A 21250-nucleotide genomic window follows, 5' to 3' on the forward strand; every position below is an offset into this window, starting at 1 on the left:
TAGTGATATTATTCAGCAAGTATAAAACCTGGTTTTCTCCGGGTAGGAAGCTAAAATGACATAGGAGTGTAGGAGTGGGTCTATAAAATTTTGTCTAAGCAGACAATTGCTATTTGATTGTCCCACTTGTTCAAATGGGCAAATTATGCTCCTAGGTTAGCTTAGATTTTTGATTTTTTTTTTAGCCTGTAATTTGATTTTACACTATTTTTTTTAAAGTTAACACATGACATCATCTGGTTTAAACCCAGAGTTGTTTAGATACAATCAAAACAAGACACTCCCTACCCATAGGCTTGCAATTTTTTAAAGAAGCCACACGACACACAAGGAAAACAGGCCAAGGAGGGAAGAGGAAAGGCAGAATCAAAACTCAGACGCCTGTTTCTAAACAGTTGTTCCTATAATGAACGGCTGGCACAGTTAGAGGCAGGAGGTCCCTGGTGGAGCTGGGCCTCTAGCAAAACTCTGCCTCTTTTTAAAATCAGAACCAGTGAAGGCGGTGAACGTCCTGTGTGTCGGGAGGTGGTTGCAGGCTGGATGATGGTCAACAGATTGAGGTCTAATCCTGGCAAGACAGAAGTACTACCGTATTTTTCGCTCTATAGGATGCACTTCCCCCCTCCAAAAATTAAGGGGAAATATGTGTGCATCCTATGGAGCGAATGCAGGCTCCTTGGCTTCAGCGATAGCAACGCAAAGCCTCCAAAGCACAGAGGGAGTGCTCCCTCCGCGCTCCGGAGGCTTCGCGTTGCTTTTGCTGAAGCCTGGAGAGTGAGAGGGGTCAGTGCGCACCGACGAGGAATGACGATAGCCGTCTGAAGCCTCCGGAGCGCAGCGGGAACTCGCGCTGCGCTCCAGAGGCTTCGGGTTCCTTTTGCTGAAGCCGGGAGAGCAAGACTCTCCTGGCTTCAGCAGAGAGGGAGAGCTGCGCAGTGCCCCTTCAGCGAAGCGGGAGGAGAAATGGAAGGGGCTCCATTTCTCCTGCCGCTTCACTGAAGGGCCGCTGAGCAGAGAGGGGGAGATTTTTTGTTGTTGTTGTTGTTCCCCTCTAAAACAAGGTGCGTCCTATGGTCGGGTGCGTCCTATAGAGCGAAAAATATGGTATTTCCTGGGCAACCTCCACCCCATCCGACCTGAATGCACCCAGCCACATCTGAAACACACACACATCTTTTCACACCCCGAGTCACACGGAAAGGCAGGAGGAGAGACATGCAGACAGAAGGACAGACAAGCGCACCAGGTTCAGTCCATGAATATCCATGCAGCTTTTGTCAACGGGCTGCCAAAAGTGAATTTCAACCAGCTTGCATCGTTGATCAGTGCCTGGAGGATCTGTGCATCGTTGGTTTTCAAGTATTTATATGTGAATTTATTTTTTCAGTTGTTCCGTATTAATATTCTGCTCCCCAAACTCTGCAGATCTCTCTCTTTTTCGTTCCCTGAGCAAACTTCAGGCTCCTTCTCGCTCACAAATTTCACTAAAATAAATAAATCAGTACACATGGCAACATCCCACAGCAGAGCTTTCCAAACTTTTCATGATGGTGACACACTTTTCAGACTTGCATCATTTCGCGACACAGTGATTCAGTTTTACTAGCAAACCAGAGGTTAAACGAACCCCTTTCCAGCCCCGGGAGGAATGTGGGGAGCATTCGCACAACACACTGAAGCCAACACAATAATGTGTCACAACACAGTTTGGGAAGCTCTGTCCTACGGCTTGGCAGAACGCTTTGAGTACCTGGGCAAGGAAAACAAATTATAATACATAATGATAATAGACAATACAAATTATAATAATTTGTTTCAAAGCTTGTTCGGCGTGTTGTGTGTTTGCATGTGTTATAAGAGAATCCATGACCAGAGAGGGGATTCCGAAATAAATTTATGAACCCTGTGTGGTATGCCTATTTCCTTTCCTTTAAAACGTTGCCCTTTTAACTGAATTGTACCTTGCAAATGTTGGTAACTGGAGTTCAATCTTTGTATCGATTTCCTTCCTATTTTCTTATTCGTTTTATACTTTTGTATATGTATCTAAACTTTGTATCACTATGTATCTAAAGTGTAAAATCGACTTTGTACTGCCGACAACTGCCTAATGAGTCTGCAAATGGACACACACACACACACAAATACAACCTCAGATAGTTTTATTTAAATAAAGGAAAAATGCAGAATAAGGCAACACATCCGCACTGATGAGCAACTCCCAAAATCCTGTCTCTCCTTATCGGACAGCCCTTAGCAGCTCCAAAGTTTTCCTGTAAATAAAGGAAAAACAAACCCATTAGCCAACACCTCTGGAAACACAAACCAGCCTAAAACCTTTTATGCCCAACAATCGCAAGTAACGACACCACCATTAAAACAATTCAACCCCTTCCAACACCCCACTCACCTGTTCTAATCCTCTTGTTTGACGTCACCTGTTACCATTGTTCTGTATAGAAATTAAAAGGTATATAAGTCAAAATTCTCTTTTGTTCTAGGTTCTCTCTCAGTCACCTGCTACATGAGTGGGAACCCTGTTTCCAACAGTTTTGCATATAATTTTGATAAAGGATCAGGCTTCCAGTCGCTTTGCTTTCTGAAAATCCCTGGTCTGGTCTGTGTTTATTTCCTGACCGGTTTGAGCCTATTTCCGAAGGTCCAGCCTTCCTTAAGAAGCTGAACCCCTTGCAGGGACCCCAAAATTAACTCCTATTTCAGTATGTCCTGGAACAGTTGCAAACCGTGTTGATGTTTCATTTTATTAGTTGCAATATTATTTTTATTTTATTTTATTTATTGAATTTATATACCGTCCTATACCCGGGGGTCACTTTGATAATCGCAATATTTATGGAACTGGCAGAAATGACTGGCAGAATCCGAGACCAGGGAGAAGAGTTGGTGGAAGAAGATTGGAAGAAATTTAAAGACTAGATAAATACTGTAAAATTAAGGAATGTTAGAATGATGTTGGAATGAAGTTAAGTGGTTTTGGCAGTAATGTTATAAAAGAGTATTTAAAAACGGATTGTTATTAGGCGAGAAGGTAAAGTTACAATACATTAAGGTAAAGGATTAAGATAAAAACAAAGAAGGAAAGGATTTGCTGAATTAACTAATTGAACTGGAATACAAAAAAAGGGAGGCGTGAGGAGGTCAGGGAAACAAGTAAATTTAATATAAGATATGAAAAGATTGATTTGTTTTTAATTGTTTTCTATTTTTTTGTATTTTGTATTTTTTCTTTGTATTTTTGTATTTTTTTTTCTTTCTTCTTTTTTACATTGTAACTTTTTTTCTGTAAAACTTTAATAAATATCTTTTAAAAAAAGATAATTGCAATATTTACCTTTTGAATAAACTATTTTGATTAATTAATTAATTAATTAATTGACTGAATAAATTAATTTTAAATACATGATTAAATGCAATCTTTATTATTTTAATGAAACCGAGCAAACAAATACATCTGAGGACTTGCCCACCCAGCCCACACCTCCCAGGCTCCAAAATTTGCAAAGCAACCATGTTGTTTTGGGAACCCTCCCCTTCCTTTCCGAAGGAGGAGGCGGAAGTTCTCTGCTGGTCTAACGTCACATCCGGTGTCCCATTTTTTGTGTCAAGAGAGAGCTCTCCCTACAGCGCCACCTGCGGGCGGGAGGTCAGAACGGCACCAAAGCAGCACAACTCCCTGCGGGCAGCGAGGCGATTGCGCCCGCCCGCGCATATTCTTCGCCCCGCCCCGGGAGGAGAGCCGCAGAGCTGCTCCGGGAGGGGTGCGCATGCGCGAGTAGGCCGCGCCCACCGCCGCTTATTTATCTGGTTGCCATCTCGCCCGCGCGCCGTTCTTTTCTAAGGGATGGCTGCGCAGCGCCACCTGCCGGCAGGAACGAGGAGAGCACAGGCTCGTTCTGCTTCTCTGACCGCTGCAACCCTGGGCAAGTTCTGGGATTTTGCAGAGCAGAGTGCAAAATAAAATAAAATAGAATAAATAAAATAAAATATGCACGGTGGAGGGGCTGAGCGGTTTTTTGCAGCTCTTGCACGGTTGCAATTCCGGAGGAAAGGCATTTTGCAGCTGCAAAGCCTCCGTTGCAAGTGCCAGCATTTTGCTGCCTGCAAGATTTGGAAGGAGAGAGGGAGAGAAAGCAAAGGGGATGCGTTTCTCCCCGGGCAGGCAGCTCCGGGAGGCAGCAGGAGCAGGAAAGCAGAGCTGGGCGGGATGCAAACTCTTGCAAAGGCGGAGTCAGGACCAGAAAAGGTCCATTGAAAGCTCTTCTGCCGCCTACAGCCACACCACCCTGAATGCACCCGATCCCGTCCGATCTCGGAAGTTAAGCAGGGTCGGGCCTGGTTAGTACTTGGATGGGAGACCGCCTGGGAATACTGGGTGCGGTAGGCATTTTGCAATTTCCCCTTTTGCAATGCAGACCGAGGAATCCCCTGCTCCCCCCCCCAGTCTAAAAATCACCTTTATTGTTTCCTTTTGCAGTAACAATAAGTTAAGAACATTTTAACAGACAGTTACAGTGTAGCTTAACTGCACCTTCTCCTGCTCTGTCCAGTGTCCACGCTCAATGCTCCTATCTCCTTGCACAGTACATCTCAAATGTAGGGATTAAAGATTTTTTATGCAGGGAGCTGTTTTGAAACACCGCCCGCCAGACAGCTCTGACATGTATGTCACTAGGAAGGCTTTGGTCTGATTCAGTCTGAAGAGTTTTCCTCATATCTTAAAAGCCTAAGCTAGCAGCAGAGACACTTTTTGGCACATTTGATGCAAAGGTGCTGTGAAATGCTCTCCCTTCCATCTCACAATTCCCCCTGAAATTACAGCCAGTTAAAGCCACGACTGCTCCTGCCAACCTAGCAGTTTGAAAGCACATCAAAGTGCAAGGAGATAAATAGGTACCACTCCGGCGGGAAGGTAAACGGCGTTTCCGTGCGCTGCTCTGGTTCGCCAGAAGTGGCTTAGTCATGCTGGCCACATGACCCGGAAGCTGTACGCCGGCTCCCTTGGCCAGTAAAGCGAGATGAGTGCCGCAACCCCAGAGTCGGCCACGACTGGACCCAACGGTCAGGGGTCCCTTTACCTTTTTACAGCCGCGACCCGAATGGGAAATTCATGCATGGGAAAAATCTGCATCAAATCTCCCTTTTAAGGTGTCAGAAGAGTTTTCGGATTTTGGGGAAAAAATAGATGGTTTCTGAGCTCTGAGATGGGAAAGTCGAAGTGACAATCAGTGGGAGCAAAAGCAAGAATCCCACCATACATGACATTTCCAGGTGGTCTCCCATCCAGGCCTGACCCTGCTTAACTTCCAACATTTAATTGTCCTCAAAGACTTAACAATGCAGGCACTGTTTACATGCTCATAGAATTGTCAAATTGGAAGGGAACCCAGTGGATCTAGCCCAACTTCCTACAATGCAGGAATTGCCATTAAAGAACCCCTGTTTAAAAAACCTCCAAAGTAAGGAGAGACCACCACTTTGTTTTTTTAAAAGATATTTATTGAAGTTTCAATTTAAAAAAAAAAAACAATAATACAAACAAAACACAAACAAAAACAAGTATAATTTCAATCCCTTATTTTCTTATAACTTACTTCCCCGACCTCCTCATACCTCCCCTTTCTGTATTCCAGTTTCTATTATTAATTCAGCAAATCCTCTCCCTTATTTTTCATTTGATTTTTAACCTTTCTTTTCTTTTTACTTAATCATTACAGCTGAAAACCACCTAATTTCTAAACCAACGTCATTCTAACATTCATTAATTTTGCAATATTTCTTATGATAGTCCTTAAATTTATTCCAATCTTCTTCCGCCGTCTCTCTTCCCTGGTCTCGGATTCTGCCAGTCATTTCTGCCAGTCCCATATAGTCTATCACCTTCATCTGCCATTCTTCCAAGGTGGGTAGATCTTGTGTCTTCCAATACTTTGCGATGAGTATTATTGCTGCTGTTGTAGCGTACATAAAGAATGTTCCATCCTTCTTTGGCACCAATTGGCCGACCATACCCACTTTGCAAGGGATTCTGCTCCAGTGTCAAATTGCTTTGGCCACCTGAAAGTTTTTCCTGAGGTTTAGTCGCACCACCTTTCCTGCAGTTAGAATCCATTGGTTCGGGTGCGGCAGAAAATAACCTTGTTCCCTCTTCCATGTGACAGCTTGTTCTTCCTACCTAAGTGCAGAACCTCACTCAATCTCCACCTGGGGTCGGCTTTTTAGGTTTCTTGCAACATGCAATCAGTAGCAGTGGCTACATAACTTTATGAGCACTGCTCCATAGCTACTGTTGTTGTACAATTCCATTCACCATATAGATGGGCTATGTACTTTTGGTTTTATTTCATATTGAATTGACATTATAGTTCATGCGTATGTTGTTGATGTTGTTTAGTCGTTTTGCCGTGTCCGACTCTTCGTGACCCCATGGAGCAGAGCACGCCAGGCACTCCTGTCTTCCACTGCCTCCTGCAGTTCATGCATATAGTTTATAATAACTAGAGTTATTGTAAGTTACCATGTATATGCAGGTATCATTTCAATAATTCATTTGCAGTTTAGGAAGCATTTCTGTATCCTTCTGCTGTGCTGAATAATTCTACAAAACAGTTGGGTATATTCGTAATCACTGTATACGCATGAATGGAAGTGAGAGTTGGAACATTAAGAATGGGTGCTTTTGAATTCTGGTGCTGGAGGAGACTCTTGAGAGTCCCATGGACTGCAAGAAGATCCAACCTCTCCATTCTGAAGGAAATCAGCCCTGAGTGCTCACTGGAAGGACAGATCCTGAAGCTGAGGCTCCAAGACTTTGGCCACCTCATGAGAAGAGAAGACTCCCTGGAAAAGACCCTGATGTTGGGAAAGATGGAGGTCACAAGGAGAAGGGGAGGACAGAGGACAAGATGGTGGGACAGTGTTCTCTTTTTTTTAATAAGATGTTTATTAAGATTTTCAATTTTATACAAACAAAGAGAAAACCGTAAAAAGAAAAGAAAAAGTATTAAAAACACATAAAGTTCAGCACTTAATTTCAATAACATATTTCCCTGACCTCCTCATACCTTCCCTTCTTGTTTTCTAGTTCAAATTATTTGTCCAGCAAATCCTTATCTCCTAGCATTACAGCTAAATAACACCTTATTTTCTATCCAACATCTTAAATTATTGAAGCTTAAACTTTTACTTATAAAAAACAATTTTTCCATATTCTTTTAACCATTACAGCTAGGGTTGGACAGTGTTCTCGAAGCTACCAGCATGAGTTTGACCAAACTGCGGGAGGCAGCGGAAGACAGGAGGGCCTGGTGTGCTCTGGTCCAGGGGGTCACAAAGAGTCGTACACGACTAAACAACAGATTTTGCAGCCAGCTTCTTAGATCTCCGCGCCATGCGCGCACAAAGGACCCGGCTTCTATTGATTTGCACGTGGGAAAGCAGCACAGCCTCCTCGCTCCCTGCTCAGGCGACGCTCCATAGATGGTGCTGTCGCTTTTCCCTCTGCTTTCCAGCAGCCTCGCCTCTCTCTTTTCCTTCCCCTCGCCTTCCTGCCTCCCAGCTAACCTCTCCAAGCTTCCCGGTTCCCTTTGCATCCATCCATCAAATCCTGGGCACCGCTGCTCCTCTGCAAGGAGACGCGCACACCCCTTTGCCCACTCCAGCGCCCAGCAAAGGCTCAGCACCATGGCTGAATGGCCCCCTCCTGCCCAGGTGAGGCTGGTTCTGCAGAGATGGGATGGTGCCCTCTTGCTGGGGGTAGCTGAGCCGCCCCTGGGAGAAGGGTTGGGGGGGGGGGATGATTCAGAATATTGCACTACCAACGTGCCTAGAGAAGAGGAGGTGCAGGGGTGATATGATAGCCATGTTCAAATATATAAAAGGATGTCACATAGAGGAGGGAGAAAGGTTGTTTTCTGCTGCTCCAGAGAAGCGGACACGGAGCAATGGATCCAAACTACAAGAAAGAAGATTCCACCTAAACATTAGGAAGAACTTCCTGACAGTAAGAGCTGTTTGACAGTGGAATTTGCTGCCTAGGAGTGTGGTGGAGTCTCCTTCTTTGGAGGTCTTTAAGCAGAGGCTTGACAACCATATGTCAGGAGTGCTCTGATGGTGTTTCCTGCTTGGCAGGGAGTTGGACTCAATGGCCCTGGTGGTCTCTTCCAACTCTAGGATTCTATGGTGGGGGGGGCTGCAGAAAAAGGCAGCGACGTTTCAGGCGTCCCAGGCACCTGGCTAATACTGCTCTGTTTGCAGGCGCCTTTGCCAACCTGAATGCTTCCCGGATATTTTGCATTGTTGGTACTAATTTTGCACATAGCTTCAAGGTAAAGGGACCCCTGACCGTTAGGTCCAATCTTGGCCGACTCTGGGGTTGCGGCGCTCATCTCGCTTTATTGGCCGGCGTACAGCTTCCGGGTCATGTGGCCCTGGAGATTATCTAATTGATTTTTGAATGCTATTGTTATTCATATTTTTATACCATATTTTATGCTGCTTTTATAATTAAGTGTTTTAAATTTGTTGTTAGCTGCCCTGAGCCCGTTTTTTTTAATAATAATATTTTATTAAGTTTTAACAATAAAAGAAATTCCAAACCAAGAAACAGGAAAAAGGAAAAACACGAGAAAAATATAAAAACATAAAAGCACAAGAATACAAAATTACTGCTTTTATAATTAAGTGTTTTAAAGTGTTTTAAATTTGTTGTTAGCTGCCTTGAGGCCGGTTTTTGAACCGGGAAGGGCAGGGTATAAATAAAAAATTATTATTATTATTATTATTATTATTATTAGCAGCCTGCAGGAATGCCCTCTCTAGTCCAGCAGCCCGTTCTCACCGTCGCCAGCCAGATGCCTCTTTTGGGAAACCCAAAAGCAGAATCTGAGCACAAGAGCAGCTCTCTCCGCCTGTGTTTTCCTATAACTAGGGTTCAGAAGCATCTCTGACTCCAGCTGTGGCGACAGGACACAGCCATCATGGCTAGTGACTGTCGATAAGCCTCTCCTCTCTGAAATTGCCGAATCCTCTTTTAAAGAGACAAAACCACCTCTCTGCCCTGTAACTCTCCCAACAGTTTGACCTCACCCTCTTCCAAAACAGACTGATGCCAACTGGTTTTTATTACGTATGATGTCTTTTCATCTTGTATTTCTATGCTGCAGACAGCCCTGAGGTCTTTGTGTGAAAGGCGCCATACAAATTTAATAAATAGATAAGGAGATCAATACAGTCGAACATCGGTTCTCAAACTTAATCCGTTCCAGAAGTCCATTCGACTCCCGAAACGTTAAAAAAAACCAAGGTGCGGCTTCTGATTGGCGCAGGCGCCCCGGAAACAATAGCCGACAGCCGCATCGGACGTTCGGCTTCCGAAAAACATTTGAAAACCGGAAAACTTACTTCCGGGTTTTCGGCATTCGGGAGCCAATTTGTTCGTCAACTAAGCTGATCGAGAACCAAGGTTCCACTGTAAAGCCACTGCAAGTTGGACTCCATCAGTGCCTCTTGTGGAAGTGAGTTCCATAGTTTAACTGTGTGGTTTTCCTTTCACCTGATGTTTTGCTGCAGATCTTGCCAACCGGGTGCTGTCTGGCCATGGGCTGATCTGAGTTGTAGTCCACAACAACTTGACAGCACCCGGTTGGCAAGGACTGCCTTGGTGAGTTAAGAGACCATCCCCTCACTTCTTCCATCCTTGATTCAGGTAGGTAGCCGTGTTGGTCTGACGCAGTCAAAATAGATAAAAAAATTGTCCGGTAGCACCTAAGAGACCAAGTGAGTTTGTTCTGGAACCCCTCTGACATGATTTTATATCTCCTCGCAGACACAGGTAAGTATGTGACCTGGCGTGTAGCACTCTTTGCAACTGCTGCTAGGAAAATTAGAGCAAATTATATAGCCAAGGTAGCCACCGACTGTAAAGGAGATGAATTTATTTGACCCTATCTACATCAAGCTACAAGGGACATGGGTGGCGCCGTGGGTTAAACCACAGAGCCTAGGGCTTGCTGATCAGAAGTTCGGCAGTTTGAATCCCCGCGACGGGGTGAGCTCCTGTTGCTCAGTCCCTGCTCCTGCCCACCTAGTGGTTCGAAAGCATGTCAAAGTGCAAGTAGATAAATAGGTACCGCACTGGCGGGAAGGTAAATGGCGTTTCCGTGCGCTGCTCTGGTTCACCAGAAGCAGCTTAGTCATGCTGGCCACATGACCAGGAAGCTGTACGCCGGCTCCCTCGGCCAATAAAGCGAGATGAGCGCCGCAAACCCTTACATCAAGCTATAGTCTATCTTTATCCCCAAACTCCGAATATAATTGCACATTGTATTAATTAACATTATTTTTTAATATATTAGTGGCCATGTGATAATTTTATTGTTTAATGTCTTAACTTGTATATTAAGGCACATTTATAGCTCTGTTTAGAGTAGGTAATGTTTTGATAATATAAATATTTCTAGTATTTTGTATCAATCCAGTATATTTTCTTTTAATTGTTGAATGATTCTGTGTACACTTCGGCAGCCTTTGGCTATGTGCAATAAAACTGACTGACTGACTAAGAGACCAACTAGGTTTGTTCTGGGTATAAGCCCCAGAACAAACCCTAGAACATACATAGTTGATCTCTAAGGTAAAGTAAAGGTAAAGGGACCCTTGATCATTAGGTCTAGTCGTGACTGACTCCGGGGTTGCTGCGCTCATCTCGCTTTACTGGCCGAGAGAGCCGGCATACAGCTTCCAGGTCATGTGGCCAGCAAGACTAAGCCGCTTCTGGCGAACCAGAGCAGCACACGGAAATGCCGTCTACCTTCCCGCCAGAGTGGTACCTATTTATCTAGTTGCACTTTGACGTTCTTTCAAACTGCTAGGTTGGCAGGATCAGGGACCGACCAACGGGCCCTCACCCCGTCACGGGGATTCGAACCGCCAACCTTCTGATCAGCAAGTCCTAGGCTCTTTGGTTTAACCCACAGCGCCACCCGCGTCCCTGGTCTCTAAGGTACTACTGGGCAATTTTTTTATTTCCTTCCAGTCTTCAAGGTGGAGTTCAGAAGTCCTGGCTGCTCCTGTCGTGGACGCCGCCTTCCCCAAAGAGCTGCAGACGACCACAATTTCTCTGTGGACGGTGGTTGGGGCTGTCCAGGCGGTGGAGCGGACGGTGGAGGCTCAGGCCCTTCGGCTCCTCAGTCTGGAGCAAAGGTCCGAGACGGCCGAGAAGAGATTTGGGGACTGCGAGAAGGCCGTGGCTGAGCTGGGAAGCCAGCTGGACAGCCGGTGGTCAGCGCTGGAGACTCTCCTGCAAGAGTATGGGCAGTTGCAGAAGAGGCTAGAGACCATGGAGGACCTCCTGAAGAACGGGAACTTCTGGTTTCTGAAGGTCCCTGTGAGTGCGGCTGCAGGAGCTTCTAAGGTAAGCACAGAATTGGGGACGTCTGCAGTAGTAGTTCTGCCAAGGATCAGGCTGTGATTTAATTTATTGCATTCACACCTCAGCTCTCCTCTAAGGAGCTCACGGCACACAGAATCATAGGAAGGGACCCCGTGGATCATCTATTCCAACCCTCTGCAATGCAGGAATCTTTTGCCCAAAGCAGGACTCGAACCCATGACCCCAAGACTGCTTATGTTTTCTGAACCATTCTTCTTGAAATCTGAAATTTACTTGAAGTCGAGAGTGGATTTCATGCTCTTTATTCAGCTCATAGTGGTGAGGAGGAATGGAAGTCCCCCCCAGAATGTCGGCTTTATATACATTATTTACACAACGGGCCCCATGTGATTGGCTAGTTCCGGGATTCTCCTGTAGGCCAATCAGGTTGCGGATTCACTTCCACCTGGAGTTGGATTAGGTGGCTCCTGCGGACCAATCGGATGGCTACATTCTGGATCCTATTGTTCTAGGACCAATCAGACTGCTGCATTCTGGATCCTATTGTTCTAGGACCAATCAGACTGCTGCATTCTGGATCCTATTGTTCTAGGACCAATCAGACTGCTGCATTCTGAACCCTATTGCTCTAGGACCAATCAGACTCCTGCATTTTGGATCCTATTGTTCTAGGACCAATCAGACTGCTGCATTCTGAACCCTATTGTTCTAGGACCAATCAGACTGCTGCATTCTGAACCCTATTGTTCTAGGACCAATCAGACTGCTGCATTCTGAACCCTATTGTTCTAGGACCAATCAGACTGCTGCATTCTGGACCCTATTCAACTCAGTACATAACAAAATTATTCTTCAATTCTGATATCTAGCCATCTATATTGCGCTGTTTGTTGGGTTGCGCCTTCAGTACTGGGCGGCTGTCTGGAAGAAAAGCATGGTGCAAATGTTTATTTCTAAACAAGTTAGCCCTTCTTGTGCTAAGAAACTAAAATACAAAATGAATAAAAAGGTTGAATGGCCATCTGTCATGGATGCTTGAGTTGAGATTCCTGCGTGGCCGGGGATTGGACTGAATGATGCTCTGTGTCCCTTCCAACTGTACGATTCTATGAAGAATCAGTGCTAAAATCCTCAGCGAGCTTTGAATTTACAATAAAAACCGGCGCTGGTGGATTTCGTGATGTTTAAGGCAGCTGGGGATTCCACAGGCCTAGGAATTATACAGGCTCATAGAGAGGTATTTCCCGCATGTGTAGAAATTACGCCACATTCTCAGAGGAAAAGTGTAATAATTTTATTATTTGTACCCTGTTTAGGGAAGCTTTTAATGTATTGTATTTTAATATTCTGTTGGAAGCTGCCCAAAGTGGCTGGGGAAACCCAGCCAGATGGGTGGGGTATAAATAAATTATTATTATTATTATTATTATTATTATTATTATTATTATTATTACCCTGCCCTTCTGACTGGGTTGCCTGCTGAGTTTTCCCTGCACAAATATCCTTGACATTTTCTTAATACGGTCCAAGTCAGTGGCTCCAAACCTTTTTTGCCTCTCTTCACATGTAGGCTACTTAGCAAAGCACTTCAGGGCATAGACTATTAACAAAATGTGTGGGTCCCGAAACACCCTCATCAAATAAGTTTTCAGAAAATAGGGGGTCCTTTCAACGTTGCATAACTTGAACTGGATGGTTTTCAATTCCTGCTTTTGTCGTTTTTTAAAAAAACAATGCAAAACACCGGAAAGCTGTTTTGCAACTTGCTGACGGCTCTGTTTTTTGCTATCCCCCAGGTCTCAGCGCCTTTTGGCGATGGCTCGGCTCCCTTTTCCCGGGAGAAGTGGGAAAGGCTAGAAGATTGGCAGAAGGAGTTGTACAAAAACGTGGCCAAGGGGAACGGAGAGTCTCTGATCTCCCTCGGTAAGGAGCAGGGCCGGCTCTCCGTGGGATCCCTTTCGCGGTGGCAATAGTGTGTAGTGGTTAGAGCAGCAGACCAGACCTTGCGAGTCCGGGGTTCGAATCTCCCTGCTCTGCCATGAGGCTCACTGGGCGACATTGGTCCAGCCACTGTCTCTCAGCCCAACCTACCTCTCAGCCGGGCTGTTTTGAGGATAAGATGGGGAAACGAGAGAAACCTTGAGGTCCTTGGAGGAAAGATATGAAATAAATGAAATAAATCAATGGGCCAAAATACCTCTAAGCTACTCTGGCAGGTCATAGCTGGTTCTCTTGCCATGAATATGGGGTTTATTATTAGTAAAATTTGTATATTGCCTTTCATCCGAGGATCCTAAGGTGGTACTGTCAGGAGTTCAGCCTACACTCGAGTAGGACCCTGGAACAGACACATGCCCGACTGGCATGTTCTCTCCCTTCTGGTCGATCGTTCGGGAGCTTCACAAGCTTTCTTCAGCCCGAACATCACAGCGACCGATGCCAACCGACACTGGCACACTTAGGGATCTGCAGAGTCTTCGCAGCTTGTGTGACAGACCTCAGCAACTCAGCATTTTGGCTAATCTACTTTATTTACATACAAACACACACAGAGCTGCAGCATGGCTCCCTCTGTTACTGTGTTCCGTGATCCCTAAGTGTGCCGGTGTCTGTTGGCATCGGTCACTGTGATGTTTGGGCAGAAGAAAGTTTATGAAACTCCTGAACTATCGACCAGGTGGGAGGGAACATGCCAGTCGGGCATGTGTCTGTGCTAGGGTCCTACTCAAGTGTAGGCTGTGTCGCGAATTCCTCGCGGCGCTTTTAGCAGAAACGCTCAGAGTCCCAGGTTTTTCCCAGTGCAGTCTTTTTAATGTGAGCTATATACAGGTATTTACAAAAACAGTCCATACAGAGTACCTGCTCCTTAAGGCAAACGAATACTCTCCACCACAGCATCACCACCACAACCACCACAATTACTGTTGAACAGGCTTTCCTTTTTAAAACAGGTGATAGACAATCACATTAATCACACTCCTGCTGAGTCACTCTGACCCAGCACTTCAGAGAGTATTGCTTCAGCCTGTTGAAGCCTGCAGACTTACTCAGTATCCTGCGAATCCCAACAGGCTGAACTCCTGACAGGTTCACCCTGGCTAGGCCATGCTGAATGAACCAGGAACTTCACTCCACCCCCTTGCGTTCCTAAAGTTGTTTAGAGTTCCCTTTGGAACTCCCTGCTGTTACGTATCAGACGGGCACTGTCTCTATTAACTTTTTGGTACCTGTCGGAATGCTCTCCTCTTTCAACAAGCCTCCTCAGCTGAGACTTCTATCCCAGCTAGTTTCGGAATTGGAATTGGCATTTATTCCTTCCGCAAGGCCTGTAAGTCAGAGCTATTCTGCCTGTCTTTCAATTTGAACTTAGCCTGATCTTTTATTCCCCTTCCTTCCCTCCCCCTTTTTATGAAGATTACCCGCTCTGAGATCCCACAGCTAATTCTCCCCTGGTCTCCTCGCTGGCCCAAATAGGACTTATTTAGCCAGCTAGCCCTGGTGATCATCTAATGTTTATTGGATGGATTTCCCCCCAAATTGATTTTTGAATTCTGAATTTATCGTTATTCTCGTTTTATATTGTATTTTATGATGTTTTTTGTTGTATCAACTAAGTGTTTTAAATTTGTTGTTAGCCACCCTGAGCCCGGTTTTCTGAACTGGGAAGAACGGGGTATAAATAAATAAATACATATTATTTATTAATTATTATATAAGTAATTGTTTCTAACTGCTTTAACTCTATGCCATGGTTGCATATATGCTTCATCATACTGTGAGATTGCTTTGAGAGGCATCGTAAATGGAATCAGTAATTATAATTTAGGACGCGCCTCTCTTAAAAATAAAACACTGCCCTTTAAAGGGATCTTCGCAACAACAGTGTTCTTCCTTCCCCGTCTCCTTTGACCAGATCTTGCCGTTTCTAAACTGGAGAATTTCACCTGTACTGCGCAAGATGATGCTCCTCACATTCTGGGCCAGAAAAACTCAGAAGGACATGCTCAGGAACCTCCGTCCGATTCCAAAACAGGTATCAAATTTTAAATTGATAATTGCTTGCTGTGTATTTTGTGAGTGTGTGATTCTGTCCTTTCCAAAGCATCCCAGGGCTGTTCCCATTTTGGGATCTTCCAGCAGTAACGTTTTGCTGCTCATGTGTAGATGGAAGGGAGTGACCAGTTTCTGGAAATGCTTCGCTTAAAGGAGATATTACGTTGGGAGCAGAGCAGGGCAAATATTGGGGGCTGCTAGCAACCCTGACCCCATTTTACAGCCCTACCCCTCGTTCACCCCAAGAACCGCCCTAAAAGGTAAAGGGACCCCTGACCATTAGGTCCAGTCATGGCTGACTCTGGGGTTGCGGCGCTCATCTCGCTTTACTGGCCGAGGGAGCCGGCGTACAGCTTCCGGGTCATGTGGCCAGCAGGACTAAGCCGCTTCTGGTGAACCAGAGCAGCGCACGGAAACACCGTTTACCTTCCCGCCGGAGTGGTACCTATTTATCTACTTGCACTTTGACGTGCTTTCGAACTGCTAGGTTGGCAGGAGCAGGGACCGAACAAAGGTAAAGGTAAAGGGAACCCTGATCATTAGGTCCAGTCGTGACCGACTCTGGGGTTGCGGCACTCATCTCGCTTTATTGGCCAAGGGAGCCGGCGTACAGCTTCCGGGTCATGTGGCCAGCATGAGCAAGTAGATAAATAGGTACCGCTCCAGCGCTGCTCTGGTTCGCCAGAAGCGGCTTAGTCATCCTGGCCACATGTCCCTTTACCTTTATCTTTAAGGTCCTCCATGGGACATACCAGGAGAGGCGGTCCCGTAGGTATGAGGGTCCTGGGCCGTATAGGACTTTAAAGGTTAAAACCCGCACCTTGAACCTGATCCTGTACTCCACCGGGAGCCAGTCCAGCTGGTATAGCACCGGGTGAATGTGATCTTGCAGCGAGGACCCCGTAAGGAGTCTCGCCGCGGCATTCTGCACCCGCTGGAGTTTCTGGGTCAGTCTCAAGGGCAGCCCCACGTAGAGCGAGTTACAATAATCCAGCCTGGAGGTGACTGTCATGTGGATCACAGTGGCTAGGTCGGGGCGAGAGAGGTAAGGAGCCAATTGCTTAGCTTGGCGGAGATGAAAAAATGCCGCCTTTGTTTTTTGCCCAGGAGGGAACAAGCAGGCTGCCTTTTGAGATTTCAGATAAACCAGGAATATATAGGAAAGGTCAAACACCTCTCTCTATCTCTCTCTCTATCTCTCATCTCCTGGAAACAGAATCTTCCATTTCCAGGACAGATGTTATTTCGTGGATTAAGCAGGAGGAATTGTGTACCAAGGGCAATGGCCAGGATGGAGCCCTCAGTCAAAGTACCTGCAACTGTGAGTATGTTGAAAGCACCACAACAGCCATTCTCCCATGTCATCACAAGAGGCTTGTTCCGTTTTTAGGTTATCCGTATCGATAACTTTCCAGGCTGCTGCGTAGCTCTATCTCTCCACTTATATTTATCTCGTAGAATTGTAGCGTTGGAAGGGACCCAACGGTCATCTAGTCCAAGCCTGCAGGAACTTGCAGCTTCGAACCTGCAACCTTGGCGTTGTCAGCACCATCCTCTAGTCAACTGAGGAAGGCGTCTCCACATTGCGTGTTAATGTGAAAATGTCTAGACCAAGTAAGGCGTCTTCGCTGAGATTCAGTACAGCCAAAGAGAAACTGATTCTCTAGGATATGCCGTAAGTGGGTCTGAGAAGCCCAGGCATCCTACAGGCATCCTATTTTTCCTCTAACCCTACCACCCTGCCCAAAATGTCCATCTGAGAGAGACTACTACAGGGACCACACAATACTTGCTTTCTGCATCTGTAAGAACTCAGATCTTTTAGTGTGGCAGCACCTAACGATAATAATAATAGCAATTTATTATTTATACTCCGCCCCTCTGGCTGGGTTTCCCCAGCCACTCTGGGCAGCTTCCAACAAAACACTAAAATACAATAACCTATTAAACATTAAAAGCTTCCCTAAACAGGGCTGCCTTCAGATGTCTTCTAAAAGTTTGGTAGTTATTTTTCTCTTTGACATCTGGTGGGAGGGCGTTCCACAGGGCGGGCGCCACCACCGAGAAGGCCCTCTGCCTGGTTCCCTGTAACTTGGCTTCTCGTAGCAAGGGAACCGCCAGAAGGCTCTCGGCGCTGGACCTCAGTGTCCGGGCTTGAACGATGGGGGTGGAGACACTCCTTCAGGTATACTGGACCAAGGCCGTTTAGGGCTGTAAAGGTCAGCACCAAGACTTTGGAACTCCCTGCCACTTGATCTCAGGCAGGCCTCACTGGGAAGGGACTCTGCTATGTTTATGTTCCATAGAGCAGCTCTTCAGCCAGGGCTTCCCAGATGTGTCCTTGGACTGCAATTCCCAGGATTCTCGCTAACTTGTTCATAACTAATCTAGAGTTAGGGGTGAGCAGGGAGGTTTGCTCACGAGGCTAAATTGTCCAGCGTCATTAAAGAGATGAAGAAAGGACCTCTCTGAACTGAATGAATGGGCGGTAAAATAATAACAATCCCTGTGAAATGCCCTCCTTTCAGATGTCAAGGAGATAAAAGAATTACATAACTTTTAGAAGACATCTGGAGGCAGCCTTGTATCGGGAGGTTTTTAAGTGTTTGATGTTTTTATTATGTTTTTAGATAGGCTGTAAGCTGCCCAGAGTATCTTGAAAACACAGCCTAATAATAATAATAATAATAATAATAATAATAATAATACTCTTCGGTATTACAGGGTGGTTCGCAGTATAAAAATACAAAATGATTACAGTGGTACCTTGGAAGTCGAACGGAATCTGTTCTGGAAGTCGGTTTGATTTCCAAAACGTTTGAAAACCAAAGCGTGGCTTCCGATTGGCTGCAGGAAGCTCTTGCAGCCAATCGGAAGCCACGGAAGCCCCGTCGGACGTTCGGCTTCCAAAAACAGTTCGCAAACCGAAACACTCTCTTCCGGGTTTGCGACGTTCAGTTGCCAAACTGTTTGGGAAGTAAGCTGTTTGACTTCCAAGCTACCACTGTACACAAAATACATAATAAAACAAAAACCATCCAATAATAACCCCGCTTCCATGAACACATGAAAAAGACCACGTTACTCAGAATTTTAAATTAATGCATTTTTTTTGGCAAAAATGATTAATTTCACACATTCCACAGGGCGGGGTGCCTTCTCGGTGGTGGCACCTGCCCTGCGGAACGCCCTCCCACCAGATGTCAAAGAGAAAAACAACTACCAAACTTTTAGAAGACATCTGAAGGCAGCCCTGTTTGGGGAAGTTTTTAATGTTTAATAGGTTATTGTATTTTAGTGTTTTGTTGGAAGCTGCTCAGAGTGGCTGGGGAAACCCAGACAGATGGGTGGGGTATAAATAATAAATTCTTATTCTTATTCTTATTCTTATTCTTTATTATTATACACTCATGGAGCCTCAACTGGCAGTGATGGACCAGGAATGAGACCTTGGAGTCGTAGCAGATGATTGGTGGCGATGTTGCAGCTAAATTCGGCAGCTGAAGAAAATTCCTTCCCTTTGTGAAGGGATTGTGATTGAAACAACCCAAATTTGCATTTTGTGTGCACGTTGAATTTTACTTCCATTGGATTGCCTTTCTTCATTTCTTTCTGTATTCTTGTACGTCATTGTGCTGTGCGTTCTTCCTTAAATATATTGGAAGGAATTGAAAACAAAACAGTGATAGCACAATAAGGATCTTAACACTGCTACTCGGCTCCCTAACAGATTATACGGTTTCTGGACTGGATACTTTACCGGGCGACGGAGAAGGAGCCAACCCCTGTGAGTCGCTGCAGGGGGGCAACTTGGAAGCAGAAACTCACAAGAGCTCTACTTCAGACAATGCAGGTGAGCGATGAGATTTTGGGGGGCGCTTCCGAGATTCAAAGCAGCTCATGCAGCAGAACTGTAAGAGCAGGGGGGGCATTGGCACTCAGACCAGGTACCCAGCACCTCTGGCAAAGGCCTTCCCCAATCCAGGAAGTTTCAAGCAATTCACAAAAAAAGCTTTTTGAGAATTACTGACCTGGGTGGGGCATTTTAGTTCCATTTCAAGGCCGAAACTTTGCATTATTTTAATGTATATTGCGATGGCTCCTGCTGCCTGGGGGCAACCTTGGAACTGTATATTTGCATTGTATGGTGCATAATTTAAACATCAGCGGTAAAAAAAAGGAAGCAACATGGACGATTGGATTTCTTAGTTTGTGAAATAATTTCAAAGTGTTGGTGCTGAGCTTGAAAGCCCTAAACGGCCTTGGTCCAGTAGACCTGAAGGAGCGTCTCCACTGCCATCATTCAGCCCAGACACTGAGGTCCAGTTCCGAGGGTCTTTTGGCGGTTCCCTCCCTGCGAGAAGTGAGGTTACAGGGAACCAGGCAGAGGGCCTTCTCGGTGGTGGTGCCCACCCTGTGGAACGCCCTCCCATCAGATGTCAAGGAAATAAACAACTCTCTGACTTTTAGAAGACATCTGAAGGCAGCCCTGTTTAGGGAAGTTTTTAATGTTTATTAGGTTATTGTATTTTAGTGTTCCGTTGGAAGCTGCCCAGAGTGGCTGGGGAAACCCAGCCAGATGGGCGGGGTAGAGATTAATAATAATAATAATAATAATAATAATAATAATAATAATAATAATAAAATACTGCAGTGCAGGGAGTTGTAGATGACTCGGGGTCCCTTTCAACCCTACAATTCTATTAAACTGGTACCTTCCAGGGGTGTTTGGGGCTTTAGGGTGTTGGAACACACCTGGGGGCACACGCTGCCCCCGGATCGAGACAAACCTCTCCGGGCGTCTTCCTTATGAAGCGCAGCCTGGGATGTTCATAAATCTTCAGTCCCGGTGCGCACCAGCGACACATCTCCAAAGATATGAAGATATCAGCAGAGTATAGCAGAAACGACGTGTAGATTAGGTGTGGCATTCAAAGTAATTTATTAAGCAATATATACAGGACAAAGCAATCATGGCGTCCTCTCACATCTTCTCAAAGAGAAAGTACAAAAGTACAGCGGACGCTCGGGTTGCAAACATGATCCATGCGGGATGCACGTTTGCAACCTGCAGTGGCACGTCTGCGCACATGCAGATTCAAATCAAATCAAAACTTTATTAGCAAAGCCAACAGGCCACAGCTATACAAGAGTTAAAAGTGAAAATAGGGATAAAAGGAAGAAAAGAACAAGCAAAAGGAGGTCCGTCAGATGAACAAGTCTGTCACTCAGATGGTGGCCCTCAATTTCGCAGCTCTCTCGATGTACCTCGCGACCTTCTCTGTTATCTGACTATCCGTATCAGATAATAGAAAATACAGTGTAATGTCTGGTGAACGGCCGGGGTTGGAGAGAATGAGTGGAGTAATAATCTCATTCCTTAGGTCTTTGTAAAGGGGGCAAGATAGAAGGACGTGGGACACTGTTTCCGTGTTACCATCTCCACATGGGCAAAGTCGTTTTTCAAATGGAGTCTTTTGGTAACGACCTTCGAGTACAGCAGAGGGAAGAACATCCCATCTAGCCAATGTAAAGGCACGTCTGTATTTTGGGATGGTTAGTTTAAACAGATATGAAGCTGGAGAGTCAAAATGAGAAGGGGGAAAGTAGGTATACCATGGGCACAGTTTCTTTAAGATGATCAGGTTGTTTTGTCGATCAATGTCTTTCAGGCGCTGGCCTATTAGACTCTTTGCTTTAATGAGGCCCATTGATAGTAGGGACTGGCACATGCAGATTGCGGTTTGGAGCTTCTGCGCATGGGCGATTGCCGAAACCCGGAAGTAA

At 45.5% G+C, this 21250-nt stretch overlaps 2 protein-coding genes across 3 annotated transcripts in view; both read left to right on the top strand.

The window, feature by feature from the left end:
- Positions 1-21250, top strand: part of LOC309353218 (cytochrome P450 2C25-like) — a 196181-nt gene that overhangs the window by 126151 nt on the left and 48780 nt on the right. The window lies entirely within an intron of this gene.
- The window catches only part of LOC309353163 (zinc finger protein 783-like), a 28996-nt gene continuing 15057 nt past the window's right edge, over positions 7312-21250 (top strand). Inside the window, exons 1-6 of one of the 2 annotated variants that reach the window (XM_081882398.1) lie at positions 7315-7728; positions 11054-11431; positions 13207-13333; positions 15324-15443; positions 16680-16784; positions 19194-19316. In XM_081882398.1, coding sequence (XP_081738524.1) covers positions 7498-7728; positions 11054-11431; positions 13207-13333; positions 15324-15443; positions 16680-16784; positions 19194-19316 — 1084 coding nt within the window. In that variant the 5' untranslated portion in view covers positions 7315-7497. Of the gene's footprint in view, positions 7729-11053; positions 11432-13206; positions 13334-15323; positions 15444-16679; positions 16785-19193; positions 19317-21250 lie in introns of both variants that reach the window. The other variant, XM_081882399.1, reaches the window with a different exon arrangement.

This window comes from Podarcis melisellensis, assembly GCF_964234715.1.
Source record: "Podarcis melisellensis genome assembly, chromosome: 12".
Lineage (NCBI taxonomy): Eukaryota > Metazoa > Chordata > Lepidosauria > Squamata > Lacertidae > Podarcis > Podarcis melisellensis.